Below are 25,692 nucleotides of genomic sequence, written 5' to 3'. Positions count from 1 at the left end.
GATGGCGGCCCTGCTTCAGCTGCCCCGGCCAGTGGGCGGTATGCTGGCAATGTTGCCATTGTGACTGGCGCCGCCAAGGGTATCGGCCGAGCCATCGCCACGGTTGGTTGAACAGCTCTGTCTCCGACCTTGGCCCGTGGTACGCCAGCGCCTCATCTGCAACGCCTTGGCGTAAATTTGCTGGCTTCTCGTAGGAATTTGCCGCGCAAGGCGCTAGCGTTGTAGTGGCCGATATCGATCGCGAGCGGGGCCAGGATCTTGTCGCCACCCTCAAGTCCAATGGCTGGCAAGCTCACTTTGTGCCATGCAACCTTTGTGAGGACGACGATCTGCGTCACCTCGTCGCGGCCACACAAGAGACCTTTGGTCGCATCGACTGCCTTGTCAACAATGGTGGCGCACATCCACCTGCCAAGCCCATTGATGACTTTGATCGCCAAGCCCTCCTTGACATCATGAATCTCAATTTTACCTCGGCGTTTTGCCTCACACGCTACGCCCTCCCCGCCCTTCGGCAAACGCAAGGCAATGTCATTAACCTTTCCTCCCTGGTTGCTGAACAGGGCCAGCTCCTGGCTTCAACCTACGCTGCCTCCAAAGGTCTGGGGAAGCCTTTTTACAACCCCTCGAGTACCGTGCGCCGACGGGTCTTTTGCTCATACATTCGCATACCTGCCTCCCTTAGGTGCCTTGACCTCCTTCTCCAAGGCGTTGGCAGTCGAGGAAGCCCGACACCATGTCTGTCGTACATCGTTAGCCTGATGACTGTATTCCTGCTCTCAGACTTGGTCGTCAAGAGCTTGTAACTTTTGCACCGCTTGTCAACAGGCCGCTTCTCATCTAGTTTTCCATGGTTGTGTTTTCGCCTGCCTTTCTGGCGTACGCCTAGGTCCGCGTCAATGTCGTAGCCCCTGGCAACGTGTGGACTCCCATGTGGCGAGAGGCCTGTCCCGAAGATCAGGATGGACTCAATGAGGCTTACGCCGTTGCATGCCAGTACGCTATGCCCCTCCCTTGGGCTTGTTTGATCCCGTACATGTCTATGCCTCGAAACCCTCTCGTTTTTTTTCACGCCGTTGCATCCTGTTGTAGGCAGCAGGTCCTGGGTCGCTTTGGCGCACCGGCTGAAGTTGCACGCATGTGCCTCTTCATCGCTTCTGAAGCAACCTTTTCCACTGGTCAGGTGTTCTATTTTGTAAGAGCTTGGTCACTCCTTCACCAACCTGTAAACGCCAGTGATCTGTTTTTTTCTTCACAATCTCACTACACCTCCAACTTCGTTCTTGCTCCGCGCTCATGGCAGACCGGAGGCGCCGAATTGGGCTACGGGGCTAAATTGGATGTTCCCAAAGGCCAGGTTCCCGGCGACGCCGGCCATGTGTTGTAACCAACTCTCTCGTACGAGCTGTTCTGTCATTCTGAATTGATCTGTGAATACTCCGTCCAAAAACTGACCGAGCAGAACGTGGGACAACAGACAGGTGTACATTCGAGGTTTTAAGTGGGACCCGCAGGAACAATAAGTGCAAAAGCGAAACAATGGGTAAACAATCACTTCCAGCTAGCGGCTCATGTCGCAGCCAAAAACACCAAGTGTATTGGTGCAATGCAATGAGCTACCGGCCAGGATCTCTGAGCACAGAAAAAGTGCCAATCTGTCTGGATACACAACAAGGAATGAAAAAAAAAAAGACAGAGGACTAAAAAGCAAAAAAGAAACTAGTGAGGCTATTGACAACGAAAGAAGAATGAAGCATGTTTCAACGGTGATTGGCACAGAGGAGTGGCTACGATAGGTCTCAGGAGCTTGATGCAGTCTTTGTGGCGCGGCGGGCAAAAGGCAGCTCGATGCCACGTAGGAGAGCGCCTACACGGAAGACGGGCAAAACCAGCTCCTCCTGTACATCACGGCGGTCCAAGACTTGGGCCACGGGATTAGCTGTTCCAGCTGCTCGAAGCATGGCAGAGGTTGCTGATGGCTGTGCCGGGGTTCCCTCCAGCATCTGGTCCATCAAGTCGTCCTCCAGACAAAACTCGGCACTTGCCGCGGCAGCCTCGGACCACGAGCGCTTGCTGGGGCTTCGAAGAATCCGGAAAGGGCTGCGGCTTTGGTCATGTGAGGGCATTGGGGATGAGGAAGGTGAGAGACAACTGGTATTCGAACTTGGGCTTGCTCGAACCAAAGTCTCAGCGATTTTAATTGTTGGGATGGAGGCGGCCGGGCTGAGACGAATATCGTCGGCGTTATCGACAGCTTCGTCTGTGGTCGAGCATTGTAGCTGGTACTGGGCAATATCACGCTGAAGTTGCTCTTCCTCGGCCATGAGGCGCAGATACTCGGCCGTTTCTGGGTCTATGCTATTTTGCTCGTCGGTCTGGAGGGCATCATTCAGAGCGCCGGCCAAACGCAGGGGCTGGAGCTCAGATTCGGTAGGGTGGGTGTGGTGAGCCTCGAGGGAAAAGGTGGGCATTGCGTGCAGCCCAAGGTCGTTGGCCTGGCTTCGGGATTGGGTGTGCAGATGCATCGGACTCGCGCCAGCATCTAGGGCAGGAGCAACGGACTGATTGCCACGCAGCTGTTGCAGGCGGCTGCGCGAGCCAGAGCGAAGACCTGTGGCGTAATGGGAATGCCGACGCTGAGACCAGGTGGTTGAGCGCTGAACGCTGGACATTCGAGATGCTTGAGGCTGTGCCCGGCGGGATGTCGTGGCCGTGCGTGCTACAGGCTGACGGGATGGGGTCTGGCAGGGCATCGATTGGCCTTCCCCAGCCTTTGGAGCGCGTTTGACCACGCGCAATGCGCCGCCGCGCAGGTCTGCGGCCTTGGCGCGAACTTCGGCACGTGAGGCGGCCAAGGTGGCGCGCTTTGAGTTATCCGTGTCTTGGACGCTCAAGCCGGCGAGAGCGGCGTGCGCATCACCAAATGTGTCGTGATCGATGCTTGGAGCAGTTGGATTATCAGTCTTGGCGGGATGGGTGCTCTGGCTGTCATCGTAAAGTCGTAAGTACATGGACATGCGCTGTTGACGGGCCGCCATGGACACGCGCGAGCCAGGCGTGGTGGGGGCGAGGTGGGTAGCTGTAGATCCGCGGTAACCGTCAATGCCTGTTTCAGACATGATCGAGGCCAGGGCACTGTCGTCGGCTTGAAATAAATCCTCTTGGGCTGAGCCCTCCTTCTCCACTCTACGCCCAGAGGTCGCAGGGTTTGAGCATGCACGCGATGTGCCAATCTGCGCACGGCGCAGGCTGGCGGGCTTTTGAGCCGGATGGGACTTGAGCGGCGTCATGGCCTCGTCACTCTTGGCCATTTTTGGCGCAAAAAGATCTTCCGAGGTCGAGCTACGCACGCGCGCTCGAGTCTACATCCATAAGCGGAAAGAAGCAGCCATGTTGGAAAGTGAATTTATGTCAAGATAGCCTTATTTCGTGCGTGCGCGTACACACGCTCAGATGCCAACTCGTTTGCTTTGAGCAGAGAGGTGTAGCACATACATGCGAGGCGGAGAAGGTGCTCCATGGCCTGGGACACCAGAGGAAGAAGATAAACATGAGGGGTGGCTCGTGCTGCTTGAGTCTGAGTGCGTTGGGGCTAAGATAGGGCACCTTGGCTTTACGAGTCTCCTCAGCTTGGTGAATTTTGGACCAGTCAGGAGCGCGCTTCTTTGTGGTGGACCTACGAAATGAGCCAGGGCGCGTGGTGGTAACACGTGCAATCAGCAGGCGCGCGCCTCGCACTCAGGGCCATGCACCAAGAAGTCCGTGATCGATCAGCGAGGAGTGATGGCCATACTTTGGACGAGGAATGCGACTGCCTTCGTCATTGTTGCGCACGGCTAGGGCTCGGCGGCCTGTCGGGGACACGACAATGAGGATGCATTCTCGCTCGGAACAGGCACAAAAATGCAGGGCAGAGGTGGAGGGGGGGAGGGGGGGGCGTGACGGCTGGCTATCATTACCCGGCGTTGTTGGCTGAGTCGTCGCCATGGTCGGGCCTGCAGACCGTTTGAGGGAGGCGGTCCAACGTCTGGGTAAATCACGGGAGGAAGAGGGAGAAGGAAGATGGACCAAAGCACAGAGGGCAGCGCTCTGTGCCCCCTTGACGGTGCGCGCACTCGAGACAAGACAAAAAAAAATCACAAAGCACCACAACACAAACCAGCGACCCAAACCACAGAGAGAGCGCGCACGAAGCCACAACAAACAGAGAGAGAGAGAGAGGCTGGACCGGACGAGTTTTTAAAAGTTGGCGCGAATAAATAAATCTGACAAAAAGTGTTTTACTTTATCACACTTTGTTACACTTGAAAAGGACGATGCTTACGTGTGTACCGCGCTTTTGTGAAAACACTCTTTCGTGCATAGCAGTCGAATCTGCTGCAACTTCCCATGACGTTTAACCTATATACTTCATTGAGTTTCTGCATTTTCTTCACAATCCTCTTCAATAACTTTCTTCTTCTTTCATCAACGCAGAGCCGTAACATCTTTTATATGAGCAACAATAACACATAGCAAAATCAAACATGATCGAAGCTACCAAACGCATGAAAACGTAGATAACCTTTATACTTGCTGCATTAACTCGACATCATGCCAACAATGAACAGCTCCCCATAATAACAACAACAAACGCCGCTCGAGCCACAACACACGCGCTTGCATCCCGTACTGTCTCTCTACATGTACCGCTGATGCTGGCTCTATCTCTGCGGAATAACATCTCACGTTGCGCTCTCTCTGCCTATCCGTTAATCTGTAGCTTTGAATAATTCTCTGACTTGATCATACCTCTTGAATTGTTCTTCCTAACCGCTGTCATCTCTGAATGGACCCCCCATTGTTCCTTCCGTCTCTGACCCAGAATAGCAACTTCTCTCTCTCTCTCTCTCTCTCTCGCTCTCTCTCTCTCTCTCTCTCTCTCTCTCTCTCTCTCTCTCTCTCTCTCTCTCTCTCTCTCTCTCTCTCTCTCTCTCTCTCTCTCCCTCTGAGAGTCAGTGACGGGTGCTCGCTCAACCGCCCTGACGCGTTGTAACAAACGGGCTGCCAAGCGCAACTGGCAGTCGTGGCAGTGCCAATGGTTGTCGAGCCTGCAAGCTGAATGGTGTTCAAGGCTAACCGACCTACTGGCTGACTGGCTGACGCTGCATTCGAGTACCGGCTCAGACTGAGCCCGTCTCTGGCCCAGACCCGCCTTGTCTTGGCTTGAAAACGGCAGTCGGGGAGGGGCTACGAACACCCAGAGCTGAATGCCTATGTATACCGTGCCTCTGTGTGAGACACTTGCCTCCAACAATGGCAGACGATCTTCTCTGCCACGCTTTGCGTGAGGTGGAGATCAATACCGCGCTTCAAGGTCCGCATCTCCATCCAACGCCCCAACGCCCCCGTTGCCCACCTTAGACGTGTTCTTCGGCCCACAACTCACAACTTGTTCTTGCTGCCGTGACTTTGTGTGCGCCTGGCGATTTGCACATGGTTGCAGATGCCACAGGTTTTACCGATACCCGACTTCCAACCAATCAGCGTCTGATTCAAAGACTGCATACCTCTGGTGACCTTCATGATGTCGTCAGCAAACTCTTGACGGTATGCCCCACCTCAAGCTCGCCTAGCGTCACCTCTATTGCCAGGCTTACGTTGCCCTCTTGATCTGGCGCCCCGCAGCACTGTCAACGGCGGCAGCCCGTGTTGCAGGCCATGATGGCGAGCCTGCGTGAACTCTACAGCGGCAACTCTCGAGCGGGCAAACGCGAAAGCAAAGCCCTGTCTTCATTTGAGGGTACCACCAGTCAACTTCGTGACATTGAGGGCCTGGCTGAGTGGACTCGCTTCGGTGCGATGATGCCTGTCAACTTTCAATCTTTTTGATCCCCCTCCTGTTTGTGTCGTCCGCTTTCCTGACCCTTTTGCTATTCACTTTGCCATGACCACACAGATTCATCACTTGCCACAGGCGTCACTGCTTGCATTAAAAACATTTACACCCTGAACAACAAACTAGAGGAAAGCCTAGCCACAGATGCGGAGAAGGCTGCCAATGACATGTCACCCATTGATCAGCCCCAGGACCTCTTCTCTGCCTTTGAACGGGCCTGCAAGTCTCATGAATCCGCCAAAATCAAGGTTCGGTCTCGTCGCGGGTCTGTGTTTCAACCACGCAACTCGATTGTTCCCATGATGTGCACCTTCGTGTCATGTCACATCACAGGGCAAGGAATACCACACCAATGGCGTCAAGAATGACCTTCGTCTGCTCGAGCGCACGACTGGACTCATGCAGCAACTGGCGAAACTGCGTCAACAGCAAGAACAAGCGCCTACACGCATGTTTCTTGACGTTTACGATCATCTTCATGCTTTTCACGCAAGCGCCCTTGAGGTATGCTTTGATCAAATCGACGTGGTGACCGAGTCTTGGGCACTGGGATTTACTTGCAAGATCAACCGGGTTGGCTCACGCTCGTAACCTCTTTGGCTTGGCTTAACTCTCATGGCAGCAATTGGAGAACCTCAAGGAAACGGCAGAGCGTGCCCGCGAAAGGCTGGCGTCTGCACAACAGTTTGATGAAGACATGGCGCTTCGCACCACCGCACAAAATGCCGTACTCAAGCACAATCTCTTGCGCATTGAAGAGGTCATGCGTGTCAAGGGCGAGCATTGGGCCGATCGAGATCAACAACTCCAACAGGCCCACGAGTACATTGCTGCGGCTCTGGAGGAGCACAACAATGATATATGCGCCGACTGCGGTGCTCCCGCAACTCATGTTCGAACCGAACTCGGCACCACCCACTGTTTGCGCTGCATCCAGATCCATGAGCAATTGTTTGGCCTCGACACGCAAAATTTTGATTTTGTGGCCCCTTTGACTACTTGTAAGCTCTCCAAGCATGCCCCGCGTCCCTTGATCCCCGATGTCCTTCTTCTCCGTCTTGTCGGAAATCATACCGTCAATTCTATACTCGAGGCCCGCCTCAAGGTATGCCTTCCTGTACAACTTACTCTGCCCACGATGCTCCCAGTCAATTAACGTCTCTTGTCATTGTGTGTACCACCAAACTCTCACGCTTGTCCTTTTTTTTTTTATGACATCCAACTCGCGCTGATAGACACCAAACTCTCCCACTGTCAAGCCCCTCCCAAGTACGGCCACGGTGGACGTGATCAAGTACATCACGTCCAAGTATCGCGATCTGACACTTACCATCCCTCCCGTGGAAGATCTTGTGCGGGCTGCTGCCCTCGGGCATATTCCGGCTCTGATTTATCACATCATAATCTTGCGTGGGCGCAGCGATACGCCGCGACTCGTTTCTGACGCCTGCATCATGGCCGCCGCTTGTGGACACACTTCGGCGCTGGCCTTGCTTCTTCGAAATGAGGCAAGCCCTCGCCACACCATTTCTTCCGGGGACAGCGCCCTTCACAAAGCAGTGGAGCACCAGCACGTAGAGGCGGCTCGCCTGCTTCTTTACTTTGGCGCTGACCCGCAAGCCCCCAACAACGCCGGGCTCTCCCCCTGTGTCATGGCCGAACAAAGCGGCAACGATTCCATTTGCGCACTCTTCCAGTCCAACCCGGACCTGACCTTTGGGCATTTGCGCCCTGGAGCAGCGTCTGCAAAAGAACCTCCTGCAAATGTGTTGAACATGCTCCAAGATAGTTCGCCCGCCACGATATACGGCACCCCAACGCCACCGCACTCCCCCGCCAGCAGACGTGCCACGGAAGCGCAGGCCACTGCCCCCCCCGTTCCACCGCCTCTGGCAGCGCTTGCTCAAGGGTCGGCGGCCCGTCTGAGCCTCCCAGACATGCTACGCGGGGGCGAAACAAGCACCGACCCCTCGCCCACACCGCGACAACGCCACCTTCCCGTATACGAGGTGATCCCAGACGACCCAGCCAGTAGGCCCATGATGAGCAATCAAGATCGTCATGCGGATAACGGACCAGATGAGGTGGAAGACACGTCTGATCCGGAAGGAGCCGACACTAGCGATAGTTCAAGCGAGGATGAGGAGCCGCTTTACGACGTTCGAGGGGACGAGGATATTTATGACATTAATGACGAAGCTCGCTACTCACCTCACGACGCACTACAGAGCAATATGGTCACCCCGCCGCCCTCGTCGGATGGCACGCCTGGCATGTTGTACAGCCAGCCCAATAGGGAAGACGCCTTCATCCCAAGTAGCCATACCGAGAGCCAGGTGGTGCTGAATTTGCCAGCGCCTCCGTCACAGCCCGCATCTCTCCAAGCTTCCACGCGCTCATCTACAAGCACAGGCCCGCTAAAAGCACCTGTGCCTCCTGTGCCACCCGTTCCACCCGTTGCCCCTACCCCGCCGGTGCGGCCCTTGCCACCAACAGCGCCCATTCCTCCCAAGCCACCCACGGCACCCACCCCGCCTCCAAGCCTAGCCCGTCCAGCGGCTGTCAATCACATGCCCCAGCCACCTCCACCATATGTGCAGTTGGGCGCGCAGAGCTCCAGCCCGGCACGACCAGCACCATACCGCATGCTATCTCAACAAAGCTCCTTGGACGATGCCAACCTTGTGTCTTCCTCGTCACCATTGCCTGTCAGGTCTCACTTGATGAATGGTGCCTCTTCACATGCTCCTACACATGCCTCCGCACATGCCTCCGCCCCAGGCTCACCGCTAGCGGCTTCACCCATGCCCGGGTCCCCAGGCCGTGTATCTCCGTCGTCGCGTTTGGCTGCTGACCTGGCTGCTCGCATGCAGCTGCGGCAACAGCAGCTCAAAAGCGAACAGGGCTCGCGGCCTGGCTCGTCTTTGAGCGGGCAAGCCAGTATTGAAATGGGTGATTTGCCCCTACCCCCACCCCTTTTGCTGGCAGAATCTCGGACAAGCGAAAGACGTGGGCACATGGAGCCTCTAAGCGCCCCCGTGCCTCCCACGCCGCCAGTGCCGCCTACGCCACCAGTGCCCCCGACACCTCCCGTCCCACCAGCCAAACCCACTCTTCCTCCGTCATTTCATGACGCCGTTCCTCGAGGACGGGCCTCCACGGCCTCGTTGGACATGCCTCACATCGCCGCCCTTGCTGCTGAGCCCCGTCAACGGTAGGTCTCTGCGCGGTTGGTTAGCAAACACGTGACATGACTTGTTGGTACTTGCTTTTGCTCACAAGAACCACCACGATGCTTGTCTTGGCAGGCGAATGACAACCGGGAATCAACCGGTGCCTTCACCGCCCCCAGTGCGACCCAAACCGCGGCCTCTAAAGTAGTCAAAGCGTCGTGTGTCGTTCCGCATGCCAACAGCAATCTTCTTGAGCTGCCCTGCTTGTGTTGGCATGTTCATAAGTGGCAGCACCAATCAAGGCGAACCCTCTGTTTGCAACTCAGATCCCTGCCTCATACATGCGTACATGGCGCAAATCGGGGAAGGTCAATCGTTGGTTCACCAGATGAAAGAATGACACATAGAGGTTGGGCAGACGTGGTCAAGCTCAATTGAAAGCAAAGTTTTTCATATTCATGCCAATAAAACACAAGCCGCTTAGAGAAGAACAAACGCACAGCAATATCCAAGGTTGGACCACATCAACAAAAAGGGTCTGCACGACAACAACAACAACAACAACAACAACAACAACAACAACAACAACAAAGTGGACGCATAGTAAAGTAGGGCGTGGGAAACAAACAATTGGGGCATCGGTAATTTAACTAGACAAGACAGGTTGTCCACGGCACAATTCAATGGGACTTATTCTGCAATCACAAAGTTGTCAGCAACCACCTTGGGAGAAGGCCAACGGTTCTTGGGTACGCTGATAGACTCACGCATGTTGATTTGATTCATGCGACGCAGGTTGCTCTCGCTCAACATCATGCTAGGACTGCGGACGCGTAGAGACCGGGCCATGTCGACAACCGAAGGGTGGGCGTCGCTAGGACCACGGGCTGAGTCGCTGTCATCATCTACTGGCTCCTTGTTGCCGTTGCGGTTCCAGACTTCCTCCTCCCGCTCGTTGCTGGAGAGCTTGGGGTAAAGAGGTGGGTCAAGAGAGTCAGCATGGCCCAAGAGCAAAAATGTCTTCATGGTACCCTTGCCCTTGATGGCGATGCGACCACGGGTGATGATGTTATACTGGGATGCATCGGGCAGCGCACGAATGACGCGGTAGCTGATTTGGATCGAAGCAGGCAGACCAGTCGACTCCATGCGACTGGCCACGTTGACTGTATCTCCAAAGAGACAGTAGCGAGGCTTGCACTCCATGTTGCCGACGCAGCCCGTCATGACGGTGCCGCTGTGCAGACCACATCTGAGAAAAGAGAGCGGAAGAGCGACAAGGTGAGTCAGAAGGTGACCCGAATGGCCAGGGAAAGGCAAAGGCCAGGAGCGCGAGAGTGAACCAGGCGAATGGTACGCACCGAATCTTGAGTGGTTCGCCGTCGAGGGGCGAGATCACCGAGCTGGCGACGCGCACCATGTCAATGGCAAAGTTGCACATGCGCTCGGCGTGGTTGTCACAGGGATCTGGGGCACCACAGCTGACAACGTAGGCATCCCCCACCGTCTCAACCTTGTACACGCCGTGTAGGCGAGTCAAGTCGTCGAACTTGGCAAAGAGCTCATTGAGCATGGCCATGACCTCTTCGGGTGGCACAGAGCCGGAGATGCTTGTAAAGCCAACAATGTCGCTGAAAAGGATGGTGGTGGCCGGGAACGTCTCGGCCGGCGGTGTCTCACCCTTGGTAAGAGCATCGGCAATGCGGGGTGGAAGAATGCTGTGGAGGAGATTGGCCGTAATCTCCTGCTGGCGGCGAACTTCGTCGCGGTTGTTGTTGAGCATGAGAAGCTCCTTGTCGGCCTTGTTGGCACGCTTGGCGGACATGGCCTGAAACATCGAGGCGTAGAGGATCTCGCTGGCGTGGCTGTGGACGGGCAAGTCACTCATGGTGATGCCTTGGGCATCGAGTTGCTTGACGTCACGCAAAAGAGGCGCGCCTGCAAAGAAGAGCTGACCCTCTTGCAGGGCCACAAACTCGCCGTGCAGCTGGATGATGCGCTGGGGCATGTTGCGGAGGGCTTGCATGCGATCAATAGAGCTGATGGCAGACTCATCGCTGCGTCGGCGGCCACCACTGAAAGGGCAGCCTACATTTGAGAGCTCACTGGCTGCCACGCTGCAGGCATCGCTGTTGTCATCTGTAGCAGCGTAGTGGGAGGCGATTTGGATGTCAGCTTGAGCGTCGCGATGCAGGGCCAATTGGTATGGGTTGCCAGCTGCAAGAAGGACCGCGCAGTATCAATAAGGAGCGGAGTGAGCATGCGCGAGCGGTGGCAAGGTACCGAGCTGGACACCAGACAACAGGCGAGAACTGTGTCCGTACATCGCTGTTGAAAGTCGTCGTAGCGGTATTTGGCCTCCAAGGGGCGCTGGATGGCCATGATGTCAGCAAGCTTTGAGCCGATGGGGTTGGCGTTGAGATGGCGGCGAAGCTGGGAGCCGATGCTCACAATTTTGAGCTCCTCATCAAAGGCAAAATGCCAGGGGAAGAGCCGGTCAATGGCAGCACTATCCATGGAGACCGTGGTGTTGCTGGCAATGTCCTCAGCGTCTTCCTCGGCCTCTGGGGGGAAGAGTTCCGGGCCGGCGGTAATGAGAAACTCATCGTGATCGGCACGGTTGTACCCCTTTTTGATGCTGTGCTCGATCTGGATGTCGAGGTCAAAAAGGGCCTTGGCCACACCCTTGATCATGCTCATGGCGTAGGGCGCAAGAAATTTGCGGCGGGAATAGTAGTGAATGGTCATTGTGCCGTCATCGTTGCGACGGGGTCGGAAAGAAGGCATCTTCATCTTGGGAAAGGCGGCCAAAAAGTTGTCGTGCATGGCATCGAGGCTGTTGATAAAAGTGAAAAAGTCATGACCCATGGTCTGAAGGATGGGCATGTAGCCGTTGGAGATGAAGGTATCGAGGGCGAGCTCGCCCGACTTGGACAAACACTCTTCCTGGGACATGCCCAATGACTAACCAACACGAGCATTTCAAAAAGGGGAGCGGGGGGATAAGTTTGCAGCCTCAGGTATACGGATGAGCTCGGGGCCTCCCCGTTTTGTCTTTGTGTCGTCAGGCGCCCGGCGGCAGGCCAAGACTCACCTCAGCGACTTTGCCAAGAAAGGAAAAGGAGGTGGTGTCATCGTAGTGGAGGAAAAAGTCATCGAGGTTGCCTTCATAGCCTGTAAGGAAGGGCAAGCGGCATGGGCGTGGTCAGCTCATTTTATTCAGCAACTGGACGAGTGGGTGGGAGCAAGAGGCAGGACGTACCCAGGCTGTCTTTGATCTGGCGCATGCGCTCCTCAAAGTCGGGATACTGCTTGAGGAGTGAGATCAACGACTACGACCAGACAGTGTACAAGCATGTCGGGTTGGGGTGAGTCGTTCGTTCCTCAAGGGCGGCAAGGTCAAGTACGTGTGTGTGTGTGTGTGTGTGTGTGTGTGTGTGTGGCCGAAAAGAGGTTGGGTCTGCTTCCAACTGCGCCCGAACCACGCAAGCATCTCGCACCCCAAGGGGCAGTAGCGTGCCAACGAAAAGGCGTCAAATGTCAGACCACAAGCCGGGAGAAAAAAAAAAGGGGCTTACCGACTGCAGGAAACCGTACATGGTGACGGTGACTGTGGTGACTGTGACGCGTTGGACGAAAAAGGCGGCGGGCTGGCCGAGGGGAAGGACGGTCGGCGGCGGGCTGGTCTTGCAGCGACTCGAGCACAATGTCAGCGGACACACTGATGCTAGTTCTGGTTGTTGATGTCCAGGCCAAAAAAATACACCAAGCAGGGCCAACTGCAACTGGAGCAAGAGACTGGAAAAGGGCAGCGTGCCAGACAGGCGGGCTTGCCGTGCTGTTCCAAGAGTGAGTGAGAGAGAAGAAAATGCCGAAAAAAATGCCCTGAACCGCCCTGAAGCCCGTGCGCCAAGAGCCAAAAAGTCACGACATGCGCGAGAGAGAGAGAGAGAGAGGGAGAAAAGAGAGGGTTTTCAGAGACCATGCTTTGTTCGAGGCTTTGAGTCAGAGGAATGGCGGTTTAATCGCGTACTCAGTGCGACAAAAACATAGGAAAAGCAGAGACTTTGGTGGATAGCGCATCATCGTCAGAGAGGAAGAGAATGCCCTGTGGCATGGACAGAGACAATGGGTTGCGTTGGGGCAACTGCCATCTGTGGGTGGATGGGTTTCGCCCAACCCATAACATTTGTGTGGGCTCGTTTGTCACGTGTGGGGGGTATACAAAACCTCGCTGATTTGACTCTTTCTATCGGGTTGAGGTGATACTGCCAGTCCTACAACGCGCTCCCTTCCCCCCAAGCAGCTGATCCCAACGATAGCAGTTGTAATCTAACAGCTTTGGTGCGTGTTGGGTTTTACGTTCGCTTGAATCTGAAGCATCAGGAAGAGTGGGGTCCTGTAGGATTGGCGTCCGGTGGCATCATGTTACTGGTGAGCAAAGTCCACGAGTCAAAGTCCACGAGTCAAGGCAGTGGCAAGAAAGGAGAGCAGCAGAGCGGCGCGAGACATTGAGGGAGCAAACGGCATCCAGCTCGCGAGTCGCTGCCACGGTGGCACTGATCCGGGCTGCCGACCGACAAGATATCCAAGACAAGAGGACAAAGTATAAAGGTTCATCACCACAACAGTCTGAACAGTCTGATCTTGCATCCCTTGAATCTTAGATGCTCGGCAGTTGCGAAGCTTTATCTTTCTGTCCGCTCAAGCATGGTACAAATCAGCGTGTACCCCCCTCGCTTGAAAGAATCCCACACGTTGTTTTTTCGATACCTGGACACGCAATGGCTATGGGTTTCGTGCAAAGTATGTTGTTTTCGTCTGATTCGTCCCTCATGTTCCTTTCCTCATGATGCATGCCTCTCTCTCTCTCTCTCTTTCTCTCGAAGGCACGGTGCCAGTGTCAGGAGCGAGGGGGACTGGATGAGAAAGGGGGGGGAGAGGATTGATGATGGCCAGGTAAACGCTGCCTTTGTGCGAGACGTGGTGCCTGGCGAGTGCGTGCCGGTCAATGCCATTCGGGCTCGAACACAGTAAATCTCCAACTCTCTCACACACATCGCACACCACGGTGTGCGCAGAGCAGCCACACCGTGTTCGGGGCAAGTGTCAGGGTTTCTGCAGGCACACCATCGATCAAAGGCACAACAAATATCATCATCTCACATCGGATTCAGTGGTTGCGATTCTTGCCCTCTCCCAGCGGTAGCTGCCCGACCAACCTCAGCCTGGCACTTTACCTCCTCTTCCTGGATCTCATGTGCAACGCGGCCGATACCACAATTTTTTGGATGCTCTTGCCCGGTCTGGACAATTGTCGAGTTTGGAATTCGAGCTGACCCCAACCCAGCGACCAAACTTTGCGCAGAAACAAACGGACCCAAGACTTTTCATGGTAGGATGAAGGATGAGAATGTTCTCGACGTTATGACCCGGTATCTGTCCAACATCCGATGTCGTCGGCAAGAGAATCTGCTGAACATGAAGCATAGACCAGCCTGTGCTTGGGGCATTCCGCACAGCTCTCACGAGTGTCCTGTTCAGGACTCGGTTTGGCACACAACGCGATGCCATTACGCCTGCTTCGATTGAAGATTTGGCCTCCTGATTCAAGAATTGGACCAGTCAGGCCCCTCAAATTCTTTCACCGGCGTCCCGCACCACACGCTGAATGCAACCCATCAGACCAGACCAGACCAGACCAGACCAGACCAGCGAGACACATTGACCGGGTCGCACCCATGCCAAAGACGCTGCAACCTGCGTTTGAACATATATGTCGACTTGTTGCAGTTTTCGAGCACGTACTAAGCTATTCCCCTTTCAGTCCATAAACGACTTTATGTCGCAGATTCGGAAGAAGTATGCTCTTTGGGCGACTAGCCTTTGGGTTCGTTGCCATGCTGACAATTGGAACAAATTTGCTGACAATCAGTCGAAATGCTGACATCAGCTTGGTATATTCGAAATACTTTTGGCCACAACAACAATCGCCCACACTACCCCCCAGACCGCCCCAGTTTGAGGTTAACAACCATATTTAGTAAAATACTTTCGCATCATCACCAAGGGTTTTTTTTTTTTGCAGATTTTTTGGGTGTGCCGTCACCGTCTTCGTCTTCTCCCTCCCTCCCTCCCTCCCGCCGCCGCCGCCTCCTCCTCCTCCTCTTCCTAAGTCTGATCTCTGCCTCTATCCTCCACACGTTTCGTCCGCCCTTGATCACCTGCAGCTTGCGTCTCCAGGCGGGACAATTTGAACAGCAACAACAACAACAACAACAAGTAACAAATTCTTGTCAGCTCGCATGCAAATCGAGTTCGGCTTCCAATGACCCCAACGCCCGCCCTCTGCCGCACCACTTGTCGCTCGCTCGCCCATTGCTAGGCTCTAGACTGCGTATCCCCTTTGCTCTCGACCTTGGACTTGGCCGCTTTCCAATTTGGTCGCCTTTGATTGAAGCATCGCAAGGTTTTCGTGCAAACGAGCAAGCAACTTTGCCCGCCCCCCGCCTGCCTCTGGCCTTCACAACAGAGTCCCAAGCACATCGCCCATCGAGCTCGCTTGAAAGAGTGTGAGCGTGCACCTTCCAGAGTTAGACCTGCAATGCCGGGGCGCACGGGCCATTGAGTCTGGCCGCTCTGGCTACCCAGAAACCCCAGACGACACGACGATTCCTTCTGCATTGCTTCGCCACGTTGAAGCATGGCTGCGCCCGCATCGCTGGCTGTCGAGGCCGGCACACCGTCAGCACCCAAGGCAATGGGCGCTGAAAAACACTTGCACACGCGCCAGCTTTCGGCTACCTCGGCTGCAACCGACCCAACAAGCAACGAACACCTCTCCGAGGCTGGCACCCTCGACCCTGACTTTGATGATGATCTGCCGGATGACAACGACGACGATGACGATGTACTCTCTACCCTCTCGGCTGATGTCGAGTCGGACGGTGGGATCACAGAACCACCCAGTGTAGCGCTCGATAATCTCACCATGCTCGACCCCCTCTGGGACAGCCCCTTTGTCACACGCCCTCCGGTACAAATTCCGTGCCTTTGCCCGGCCATTGTGCGGGGCGCAAGCCTCATTCCCTGATCGCACTCCGGCGTGCCCTTTCTGCAGGTTCTGCGCTTTGTGTATGCCGGTGATCAAACGGCTTGTCACCCTTTGCCCGCTGGCCTTGACGAGGTTTGTGATTTCTCTCTCTCTCTCTCTCTCTCTCTCTCTCTCTCTCTCTCTCTCTCTCTCTCTCTCTCTCTCTCTCTCTCTCTCTCTCTCTCTCTCTCTCTCTCTCTCTCTCTCTCTCTCTGCCAACGCCCGCCGCACCTGCAAGCCCTTTTGTGCTTTCTCCTGCTGCTGACTAAACTCTTTGCCGGTCGCCCTGCATTCACATCCATCTTGCTCCCTCCATCCAGGGCATGAAGTGGAAAATACAGGCAACCACTCCAAATCTGGTGAAAAAAATGGTGGCCCGCGCCGGATTTCAAATCACCACCAAGGTCCGTTGGTCCGATGCCAATCGTCTTCGCCGCTCCGCACATCCCATCGTTCGGAGCTCATCATCATCATAAATTTGCTGTTTTAGTCCAATTGGGTGGGAACCTGGGGCAAGCACATGAAGCCTGAGGCGTTCCGTCTTTTGCGTGCTGACCAAAAAGTCAATCATTTTCCTGGCTCCTTCCAGCTTGGCCGCAAGGATCGGCTCTGGAAGAACTTGGCCAAGATGCAGGTACAGGCCGCTTCCATCCTCCCAAACCCGGCACATGTCTTTAGCTCTTAAGAATCCATTCACCCGCAACCTCGTTTTTCCCCCACCCATCCGCACCTCAGGCTCGCTTTGGTCGCGAGCATTTTGACTTTATTCCCGAGACGTTTTGCCTTCCCAGCGACCTGCACCTGCTCAAGCGAGCTTGGGATGCAGCTGGCAGCAAGGGCAAATGGATTCTCAAACCGGTCTGTGGATCGGCTTGCCTTTGCACGCTAACCCCCGTTACCATACACCCGATCTCCGAGCTCCGCGCCGTCTCATCTCCAAAACTTCTGTTTGCTCATTCACATTTTGCTCCTTACCCCATCAACCCAAACAGAATGCTTCTGCCCGCGGTATTGGCATCAAAGTTGTGTTCGAATGGTCCAAAATTCCAAAAAACAAGAGCGTGATTGTCCAACGTTACCTTGCCAACCCTCTCCTCGTCAACGAAACCAAGTCAGACCTGCGCATCTACGCCTATGTGACCAGCTTTGACCCCCTTCGAGTCTACATTTGCCGGTTCGTTCATCCCATCCGCTGCAAGCGTAGCACGAGCTGAGTGCCTCGCTAGGTTTGAGAAACAATGCGTTGCCTGCAACCAACCCTGCACATGATTTTTCTCAGCTTGCTTTGATCCCGGCAATCTTCGGCTTCACAGGGAAGGGTTGGCTCGGTTTGCCACGCAAAAGTATACGACCAAAAAGTCTAGCCTGAAGAACCGCTACATGCATTTGACCAACTACAGGTTACTGCAAAATCTCCCTCTCACCTGCGCACAATTTGCATCTCTGGTTTGTTGCTCATGATACTTGCTCTACACCGATCACACCACAGCGTCAATAAGAAGAGCAGCGATTTCATCTCAAACAGCAATAAGGATGAGTGCGTGGGTCACAAGTGGGGTCTGCAAGCCTTCTTCAAGCGATTGCGTGCAGACGGCTATGACACGGATCGCATCTGGAAATCCATCGAGGAAATTGTGCTCAAGGTACGGGCGATCGACTAACAAGCTATCAAAGGCACACGCACAAGGTCTGGCACCAAGGTTGAAAGGACTGATAGCTGTCCCTCCCACAACACTGTGCTTCAGACTCTGATTGCCGTGGAAGGCTCCATCAATTCTGGCGTCAAATCCAACTGCAAGCACCGCTCCCTGTGCCACGAATTGTTTGGCTTTGATATTATGCTCGAAAGCAACCTCAAGCCATATCTGATTGAGGTCAACATATCTCCCAGCATGAACTCTGGATCGCAGCTCGACCGAGACATCAAAGGTACTGTGGGCATACTCTTCCGTTGTGAGCTGCTCACAACAAAGACGTGGCCCGGCCATCAGCCGATGCAGCTGTTCCTCACGTTCCGAAACACCGGGTGGTTTTGCTAGGTCGTCTGCTGCGTGACGTTTTCAATCTGGCTGGCTTTGTCCCCCCCGTTTGTCGAACGGGACTTCCAGGTCAGCGCATTCCCTTGACCGTTGCGATGACGGCTGTTTGGTTTTTTTTTTTGGTGGCCTGATTTGGTTTGTCACGGTGCGTGGGGGGGTCATGCAGGGCAAAACGACAAAGAGCGCCGAGTCCGGGACCTAGGAAGCCGTGGCTTCTCGCCGTACCTTACCCCGAAGGAAAAGCTGAAGCACGCTTATTTCGTTCAACACTACGATGAGCTTCGCGCCAGCAACAAGCTGGGCAGCATCCTTGATGAGCTGACTGACGATGATATTATGATGCTTATGGAATGCGAGGAGGAGGCGCAACGCGCTGGCGACTTGCATCGTCTTTTGCCCACCCTCGAACACGCAGAGCAGCTGCGCTTCACAGATTTGCCCCGGTACTACAACACCTTGCTATGCGAGTGGTTGCGCCGTTTCCAACATGCGCCGGAACTGGGTATGTCACTCGCCTCAGGCGCTGTTTTTTTTGTTTGTTTGTTTTTTTGTTTTTTTTTTGTTTTGTTTTTTTTTTTGTTTTGTTTTTTTGTTTATTTTTTTTTCTCGATCAAAGTTGGATCCCTTTATTTTGCTCGCTTTGGCCTCAATCTGCACCCAATTTAACCAGGGCGTCAGCTTCTTGAGCGCGTGGCCTCGGAAGCCCGTCTCCGCACTTTGAATGGCGAGGCGCTGCCCGTATCCCTGAGCAAACTCAGCCGCAGCTCTTTCTTGAGCGATGATCAGGTTGGCACCGTGTTGCATTGGGCTAAGTCTCTTTTCTTCCCCGCGCCTCCTCTTACCAAACCACGTGGGCATGCACCTTGTGGCTCTCTCGTTCTTACTCTCTTAGTTTTACTGGGCTCCACGGCGGAATTCGGCGGGCTCGCGCAAGGGTCTTCCGTCCCTGCCGTCATCGGTTGCCAGCAGTGCGGCCTCTACTCTACGTCCCGACCGAAGCAAAACCGATCAACACGACAAGAGTGCTGCATCATCGGGCAGGGCGCGGGATGACTTGACGCCCAGGACTCGCACCGTCTCGGCCAGCAAGGCTGGGAGTGGGTCAGCCGAGCCTGCCGAGCCTGCCATCATGCATGTGACCATTGTGGGTGCAACAAAACGGTCCAATCATAGTGATTTGGACACGGACGATGGTCCAGATGAGGATGAGGAGGAGGATGACAACTACAATGACGAGGACGACGATGCCACGGCAGAGGCCGATGTATCGGCGGCTCTGGGAGGTGGTCTTCGAACCTCGGCTGGTTCTGCTGCCTTGGCCGGTGTGTTGCTCCGTCTGCGTCGCGAGGGCTCGTGGAATGCCCGTGATTCAGAGCAGACAGCGAATGCGGACCCACCTACGCGTGCCAACAGTACTACCATGGCTCGGGCAGCGCCCCTGCGCTTGCACTCTAGGCGGCCAGGGGCTGGACTCTCCTCGCGCAGCCACAGCAAACCTCGCACAATTCGGCGCGCGGCGGTTCTACAGCCGGGGCGCACGGCACACGCAGGTTTGACGCCTGCACCGCCAAAGGTGCCAAATCCAAGCCGCTCGGCTGCTGCACCCCGTCACCCCCGGACCAATGCACAGCCTGCCAACCTCCGCCCATCAAGCCGCGCCGCCGCCAGTCAGCGCATGGCGCGGGCCCCCTCGTGGAGTGATGGCGCGAGTTCAAATGATGAGCTCGACCTGGAGGCATACCATGAGTTGCGGCCACCTGCACGCCGTGCTCATCGAAGCGTATGTTATTGCTTCCCTCTTGTTGCTGCCGTTGTCGCGCGACGCCTTTTACAACTCACTGGCTGCCCTTTGTCTGCTTGTTTTTTTTTTTTTTTTTTTTTTTTTTTTTTTTTTTTTTTTTTTTTTTTTTTTTTTTTTTTTTGTTGTTGTTGTTGTTGTTGTTGTTGTTCTTGGTTTGCTTTTGGTTTTGGTTCTCTGGCTGCTTTAGACATCACCGCTTAACGGTGGGCGTCATTCACCGCTACCTGCCGTGCCCACAGCCTCGCGGTTTGTAGCGTTGATGTACTGCGAAGGGGCCTTTGAACCAGGAAGGACTGCGGTATCTAGGCTGCTAACTCTGTTGTTGCGCTGTTTGATTTTTTTCTGCCTCTTAGAACGATGGCAGCCCATGGAGCTTCGATGGTTGGCACGCGATCCATTAGTGCCAGCCTGCTGCAGTACGTTAGCCCCAGCCCTGCCCCTTGACTTGCGCCAAACATCCTCTCAATCAAGTTGCTTGCTCATCATCGCAACTAGCATGGCGCCTGCACCAAACGAGTTGTTGACAAGAGACGTGAGCAGCGGTCGGCTTGGCAGTCGTTTGCGCAGTGGTTCTGGTCGCCGTCGCCGTCACAATTCGGAGGGGGCCGTACAAAAGTTTGTCCACGGCACTGGACTGTTCGCCAAGATTCTTGTGTTGTTTTGTGTCTCTTGATTTGGTGTTTGTGGACGTGCGCGGACTTGATCTCATGCAAGCTGGCCCAACAATGAACTTGTCATGTAGGGCACATCCACCACCACAACACCAACAACAGCGACCGGTTCAGCAAGACGTGGGCTTGATGATCCAGGGACTGCAACCGGTCAGTCCGCACAACCCCGTTAGGTCCTGTCTGGCTGCGATGCATCCTGATCTGCGTCTCGCATGTGCTTCCTTGGCTTGTCACGTACTGCTAGGGCCATTAGTTGAATGTCTGGCCGTGATCGACCGTTGTACACGACGTTGCAGTCGTGAACTCGACTCAATGCAGAGGAGGAAAAGTTGTTGGGATCGTGTTGCGCACCAAGTTTCTCTAATGATTAGGCGTATGATGTAGTAGTCATTAGTTCAGGTTCTCAAGTTTTTAGGAGAGTTGGCAGAATTGACCATGTTAATTGATTTTGACCGGACAGCGCCTTTTAGAACCAATTGAAGGGCTCCCCTGGTGCTCTTGAAGCCACCCGTCTTAAATGACGAAGATTAATGCACACACGGAGGTCCTGGCCTTGATCCTTGTGCAGGCTTGGCCTCCCCAGCTGTCTCGCTGCGGGGTAATTTTAGCGCAAACAGAATGCCAAGTCCTATGATCACAAGACGGCTACTAAGACCTCGACCCTTTGAATAGGGTGCACCTCAAATTCTCAAGTCGGGACGCTTGACGCTTGACGCATGGATTTGTTAGCTCCAGTTAGAACCAAATCGGCAGGTTGAACCACCTGTGCGCTTGGTACCAGCAACGAATGCCAAAAGCGTCGCCACTCGCAACAGCAATCACTTGTACTGCTTCCTTACGTCGGAAAAAAAAAGACGAGAAAAAGACGAGAAAAAGACGAGAAAAAGACGAGAAAAAGAGCTTGCTTGCACGTGGCACTGTTGTTCTGTCTCTGCATCCGCCTCTGTCTCTGAATTTGTCTCTGACTCCATTTACATCTCTGTTTCATGCTTATGTTTAGGCAAGCTCCTGTCTTGACCTGCGGCGTAATCTCTGTCTAAATCTCATTCTCAATCTTGATCTCTGCGTTTTTTTCAACTTTTTTTTCCTCCCTCTCTCTCTCTCTGTCAGTGATTTCGACCCCGCTGGCAAGAGGTGTGGGTGCATCAAGTGGCAGCGCAGGTGAGCAGGCTTTTGTTGTGGAGGGCAAACCGGCGAGCATGTCTTTGCGGTCGCGTCGCGGGCTGAGTCCTTCACGGTCCACCCAGCGCACGCGGGCGCCGTTGCCCTCGACGCTGGCTGGGCCCACGGGCTCTTCTTTCACAAGCGCGTCGCGTCCGAGCGTAACATTGGCCTCGGGCGCGGACGGGACCGACACCTCGCTGGGTGCGAGCAGTGCTTCCAACTCCCTGGGTTCCTTTGGTCAATCACCTACCCGACGTTGGGAACCAATGCCGCGTCAAAGCGAGGCGCAAGTGACTCGGGTGCTTTCCGCCTCTCCTCCATCAACCGACTCAGACAATGTGCAGGTCAGCGCTCGCGTCAACATGGGGGCGCTGTGACACGGACCGCTTGCAATGGCATAGTCGATCGATGCATGCTGGCTGTCATTGATTGGTCGCTTGACGGTAAACTGCCCCATCAGCAGGCAAAGATATCAGGACAGGTCGATGAAGGCTCTCCCACTACCATGGCAATGGGCCAGTTTCTGCCCTCAAAGCCGGTTCGAAGCTCGGCCCATGACATCTCGTGCCTATTGCCCCGCCTTTGGGTGATCGTTTGTGCGACTCACTGTTTTCCGTTCGGCCTGACACAGAGGTCACCTCAGGTCAGCGGACTGCTGAGCGACGGAGAGGAGGATGCAGGTGAGCAGGACAGCACTGGTGGTGATTTCGGACGTCGGCGCACACCATCGTCGAGCTACCAACGCAATGGTCTTGTGCGACCGCGCCTTATGGACTGGCATGTTCAAGCAACAACGCCAGAGGTATCAAAGGAGGAGCCTATGGGTGCAGCTCCTCGGCACAATCTATTGCCCGTCGGGTCGCCACCTGATACCTCGCCCCGTGCTGCCGAGGTGGATGCCCCACCCACGGCGGAATGGTCCGATCCTGCCGATGCTGCATCCCGCTACTCAACGCACTCGGCCATCAATTCAAGTGGTGCAGACCTTTCGCTCGCCAGCTTTGCCTCACGCCGTCGCGCTGTGGCGCTTGCTCCCTCTCGGACTGCGTCGGCGCCAGCCTTCACACACCTACCATCAGGCTCAGAGGCGCGACAAAATCTTTTGCGGGTCCTTTTAATGGTGACGGGAGTGGCCTCGCTCCTAAGCTTTGCTGCCGCGCTCTATCTGAACCTCAGTGACTTTTAATTGACCTAGAATCAGGAATTGGATCGTTAGGCAGATGGCAGCCCCCTTTGTCATCCTTGAGCACGTCTCTTTTTCCAAATCTTCAATTATGACTTTTCTCATGGCCTTGCCAGCCCTTGCTACTACCTATTGGGCACCGATCGAGTCCAAGACGCCGGCGATTGTTTCCACCACAGCTGCTCAAAGTGGGAGAGGCCAGCATTTTAAGATGGGGGCGTTTGGACAAAGGATCGGGGGATTAAACTTCATTCTCCGCCAAGTCAAGCATTTCCACGACGACAGATTCACGCCGCATCGGAAACACCAATGGGGTTATGGTAGTGACGTTATTGTCTGCGGGACCAGAGGCGTAGGCCTCGTTGGCACTCTGAACAGGGTCATCAGTGGATATGAAGGAGTCTTCACCATCCTCGGCAATGGACAGGTCTGCATCTGCGTTGTAGCTGCTGTCCAGCTCGCGCGGGCCAGGAGCAGGGGGCGTGGAGCCACCGCCCGTTAACAGCGCCCGGGCTGAGGACAGCGAGTTGAAGGAGGCCATGGAAAGACTGCGCGTGAGACTTGAGACGGAGGATACAAACGAATTGACGCTGTCCATGGAGATGAGGGAGCTGTTGGAATTATTGTGACGAAGACGGTTTCCTTCTTGCGATGACTTGGCTGGTGAGACGGCCCCCGAGGCGGGTGGCAGGGAGCGGTGCGTGGTCTTGGTGTTGTGATCAATGTAATATTTGTGACCGTGAGGATCGTAGGCCGCCTCCCAACCGGGTGGCAGGGGCTCCGTTTGCAGTCGCGGGTCAGCCCACGTGGTTTGCTTGGTATGGTGGTTGGCGTAAAAGACGCGGCCATCGCGGTGTCGATGGGCCGACCATCCAGGTGGCAAGGAGCCCACTTGCACGGCGCTACTACTGCTTACGTTCATGCCGCTATTGATTTGGGAGGAGCGGCGTGATCGGGCCATGCTAGTCCCGCTTCGTGACCTGCAATAGCAGAGACATGCGTGTCGGGATGAGATACACTAATTTCACATGGAAGGGGGACGGGGTGAAGCATCATTGACTACTCGAGCAGTAGCGTTGTGTGTGTGGGGTCTTGCAGGCCTACCTGCGGTGTCGGCCAAGGGCGTTGAGGCGAAGCACAATGCGTTGGGCCACGTCGTGGTCAGGGTTGTGTTTTTGGACCAGCTGCAGCGCTTTGCGATACCAGATGACACTTTCACTAATGTTGCGCATGCGCTCGCACATGGAGGCAAACTCAAAGAGGCAGAGTGCAAGGACGGGGTTGCTGGGGGCGAGGACGCCTTGGGCGAGCTCGGCGGCTTCGGACTGAAACTTGAGGGCAATTTCAGGGTGACGCAGGTTGAGATGGGCACGGGCAACAAGACGGAGAGCCCGAATGGTCAGCGTTTCGGCATCCAAGACGCCCTCATGGACGTTGAGAAGGGCCAAAGCTTGGGTAGCACTGGTTAGGGAGGCATTTTGGTCATTCAAGACGCTGGCCATGGCCGCGAGTTCAATCAACAAGGGAACAGCACGAACGGCTCGCGAAGCCGAGACGAGTTCCGCCGCAACCGTCAGAGCAGGGCTGATGGTGGTGACAGGCATTGGCGTCTCTTCTGAGGCGGCTTCGTGGGAACCGGTAGAGTGACCGGGATCGGCTTCGAAAAACGTCACGGGCAGGAGTTCGGCCAGTTCCTCGACCAGTACGAGGCGGGCTTCCTCGAGCTGGCCCTCAATCTGCAATTCCTGTACGTGGTTGAGAACATCCTGCAGGTTGGGCAGCGCAGACGGAGACGTGCTGCTGGGATGAACATGCACGGCCGGGGGAATGGGGGTCTCTTCGGTGGTTGAATGGAATGAAATGAGAGACGATGGGGGTGGCGAGGTCATGGTGCTGCTGGTGTTGGTGACGGCACTGCTGGCAGGAGCAGGGGCAGGAGCAGGAGCAGCGCCAGAGGGTATGCTGGTGGGAGCCACGGGAGGTTTGGGAAGAGCGCGCCGACGTGGCGTCATGTTCAGCCGCGTTAGCGGGTCGGGTGTCGTTGGCTCGGCCATCGTTTCGAAATTGATCAACGCGGAGCTCGGAGCAAACCAGCGATGGCCAAAGTGCCCGCTGCACAGGTTGGCATGGAAGCCAGGTGCCGCAGTCCAGCTACGGGCCAGCTACGCTTGCCGTGTGTTGTCCAAAGGCAAGGAAAGAGAGGGCCGAGAGAGGGGGCCGGGGGGAAGAATCCAAGGAGAAGGAGTGACGAAGGACTCGGGGGGTGCTTGGGATATTTGGGGTTGTGCCGACCTAAAAGTTGTGATTTGAGGCACCGGCAGTTCCCAGTACCGTCGAGACCAAGAGTAGAGTTGCTGATCCTGATTCCAAAACGCGCCTGTGCTGGTGCTGCTGGAGGTGCAGGAGGAGGAGGAGGTGGTGGTTCTCGCGCTCTGGGTCGTCACCGTGCTCACGTCAAGGAACTCGCTGCTGTTGTTGACGCGCGATCATCACAAGACACACAAAAGAGAGAGAGAAGAGCTTCCAACCGTCAAACGCGGTGTGTGTGTGTGTGTGAGAGAGAGAGAGAGAGAGAGAGAGAGAGAGAGAGAGAGAGAGAGAGAGAGAGAGAGAGAGAGAGAGAGAGAGAGAGAGAGAGAGAGAGAGAGAGAGAGCTCTTTTGTGAAGAGAGCGAGAGAGCTTGAGGTGTC

The 25,692-nt window shown here is 55.2% G+C and overlaps 5 protein-coding genes across 5 annotated transcripts in view; 2 read left to right on the top strand and 3 right to left on the bottom strand.

Moving 5' to 3' along the window:
* Positions 1 to 1,799: 1,799 nt before the first annotated feature.
* Positions 1,800 to 3,987, bottom strand: MONBRDRAFT_28199 (uncharacterized protein; the record flags this gene model as incomplete). Its single annotated transcript, XM_001748575.1, has 3 exons — positions 1,800 to 3,362; positions 3,496 to 3,676; positions 3,794 to 3,987. The coding sequence occupies 3 exons, from the start codon at positions 3,985 to 3,987 to the stop codon at positions 1,800 to 1,802; spliced, it is 1,938 nt and encodes a 645-aa protein (XP_001748627.1).
* A 1,716-nt stretch (positions 3,988 to 5,703) lies between these two features.
* On the top strand, positions 5,704 to 9,096 carry MONBRDRAFT_10873 (uncharacterized protein; the record flags this gene model as incomplete). Its single annotated transcript, XM_001748648.1, has 5 exons — positions 5,704 to 5,836; positions 5,957 to 6,126; positions 6,212 to 6,382; positions 6,501 to 6,983; positions 7,114 to 9,096. 5 exons carry the CDS (start codon positions 5,704 to 5,706, stop codon positions 9,094 to 9,096), a joined length of 2,940 nt encoding a protein of 979 aa, XP_001748700.1.
* Positions 9,097 to 9,468: 372 nt separating this feature from the next.
* Positions 9,469 to 12,650, bottom strand: MONBRDRAFT_33782 (uncharacterized protein; the record flags this gene model as incomplete). Its single annotated transcript, XM_001748574.1, has 6 exons — positions 9,469 to 10,303; positions 10,413 to 11,268; positions 11,376 to 12,015; positions 12,146 to 12,225; positions 12,314 to 12,383; positions 12,630 to 12,650. 6 exons carry the CDS (start codon positions 12,648 to 12,650, stop codon positions 9,742 to 9,744), a joined length of 2,229 nt encoding a protein of 742 aa, XP_001748626.1. The 3' UTR covers positions 9,469 to 9,741.
* Positions 12,651 to 15,754: 3,104 nt separating this feature from the next.
* On the top strand, positions 15,755 to 21,323 carry MONBRDRAFT_28196 (uncharacterized protein; the record flags this gene model as incomplete). The annotated part of the gene is made up of 18 exons (XM_001748647.1): positions 15,755 to 16,087; positions 16,172 to 16,424; positions 16,465 to 16,556; positions 16,635 to 16,778; positions 16,880 to 17,002; positions 17,137 to 17,318; positions 17,458 to 17,544; positions 17,634 to 17,787; positions 17,890 to 18,073; positions 18,184 to 18,252; positions 18,350 to 18,685; positions 18,854 to 18,969; positions 19,076 to 19,505; positions 19,639 to 19,733; positions 20,172 to 20,230; positions 20,338 to 20,400; positions 20,727 to 20,805; positions 21,264 to 21,323. The coding sequence occupies 18 exons, from the start codon at positions 15,755 to 15,757 to the stop codon at positions 21,321 to 21,323; spliced, it is 2,859 nt and encodes a 952-aa protein (XP_001748699.1).
* Positions 21,324 to 22,960: 1,637 nt separating this feature from the next.
* The window catches only part of MONBRDRAFT_33781 (uncharacterized protein), a gene marked incomplete at both ends in the record, with an annotated part of 7,507 nt that continues 4,775 nt past the window's right edge, over positions 22,961 to 25,692 (bottom strand). Inside the window, 4 exons of the mRNA XM_001748573.1 lie at positions 22,961 to 23,131; positions 23,250 to 23,982; positions 24,107 to 25,164; positions 25,531 to 25,658. Of these exons, the coding sequence (XP_001748625.1) occupies positions 22,961 to 23,131; positions 23,250 to 23,982; positions 24,107 to 25,164; positions 25,531 to 25,658 (2,090 nt within the window). The remainder of the gene's footprint in view (positions 23,132 to 23,249; positions 23,983 to 24,106; positions 25,165 to 25,530; positions 25,659 to 25,692) is intronic.

This window comes from Monosiga brevicollis, genomic scaffold (genome assembly GCF_000002865.3).
Source record: "Monosiga brevicollis MX1 MONBRscaffold_24 genomic scaffold, whole genome shotgun sequence".
In the NCBI taxonomy this organism is placed as follows: domain Eukaryota; class Choanoflagellata; order Craspedida; family Salpingoecidae; genus Monosiga; species Monosiga brevicollis.
The sequence above is the reverse complement of the archived record's forward strand: the minus strand, read 5'-3'. Positions and strand labels throughout refer to the sequence as shown.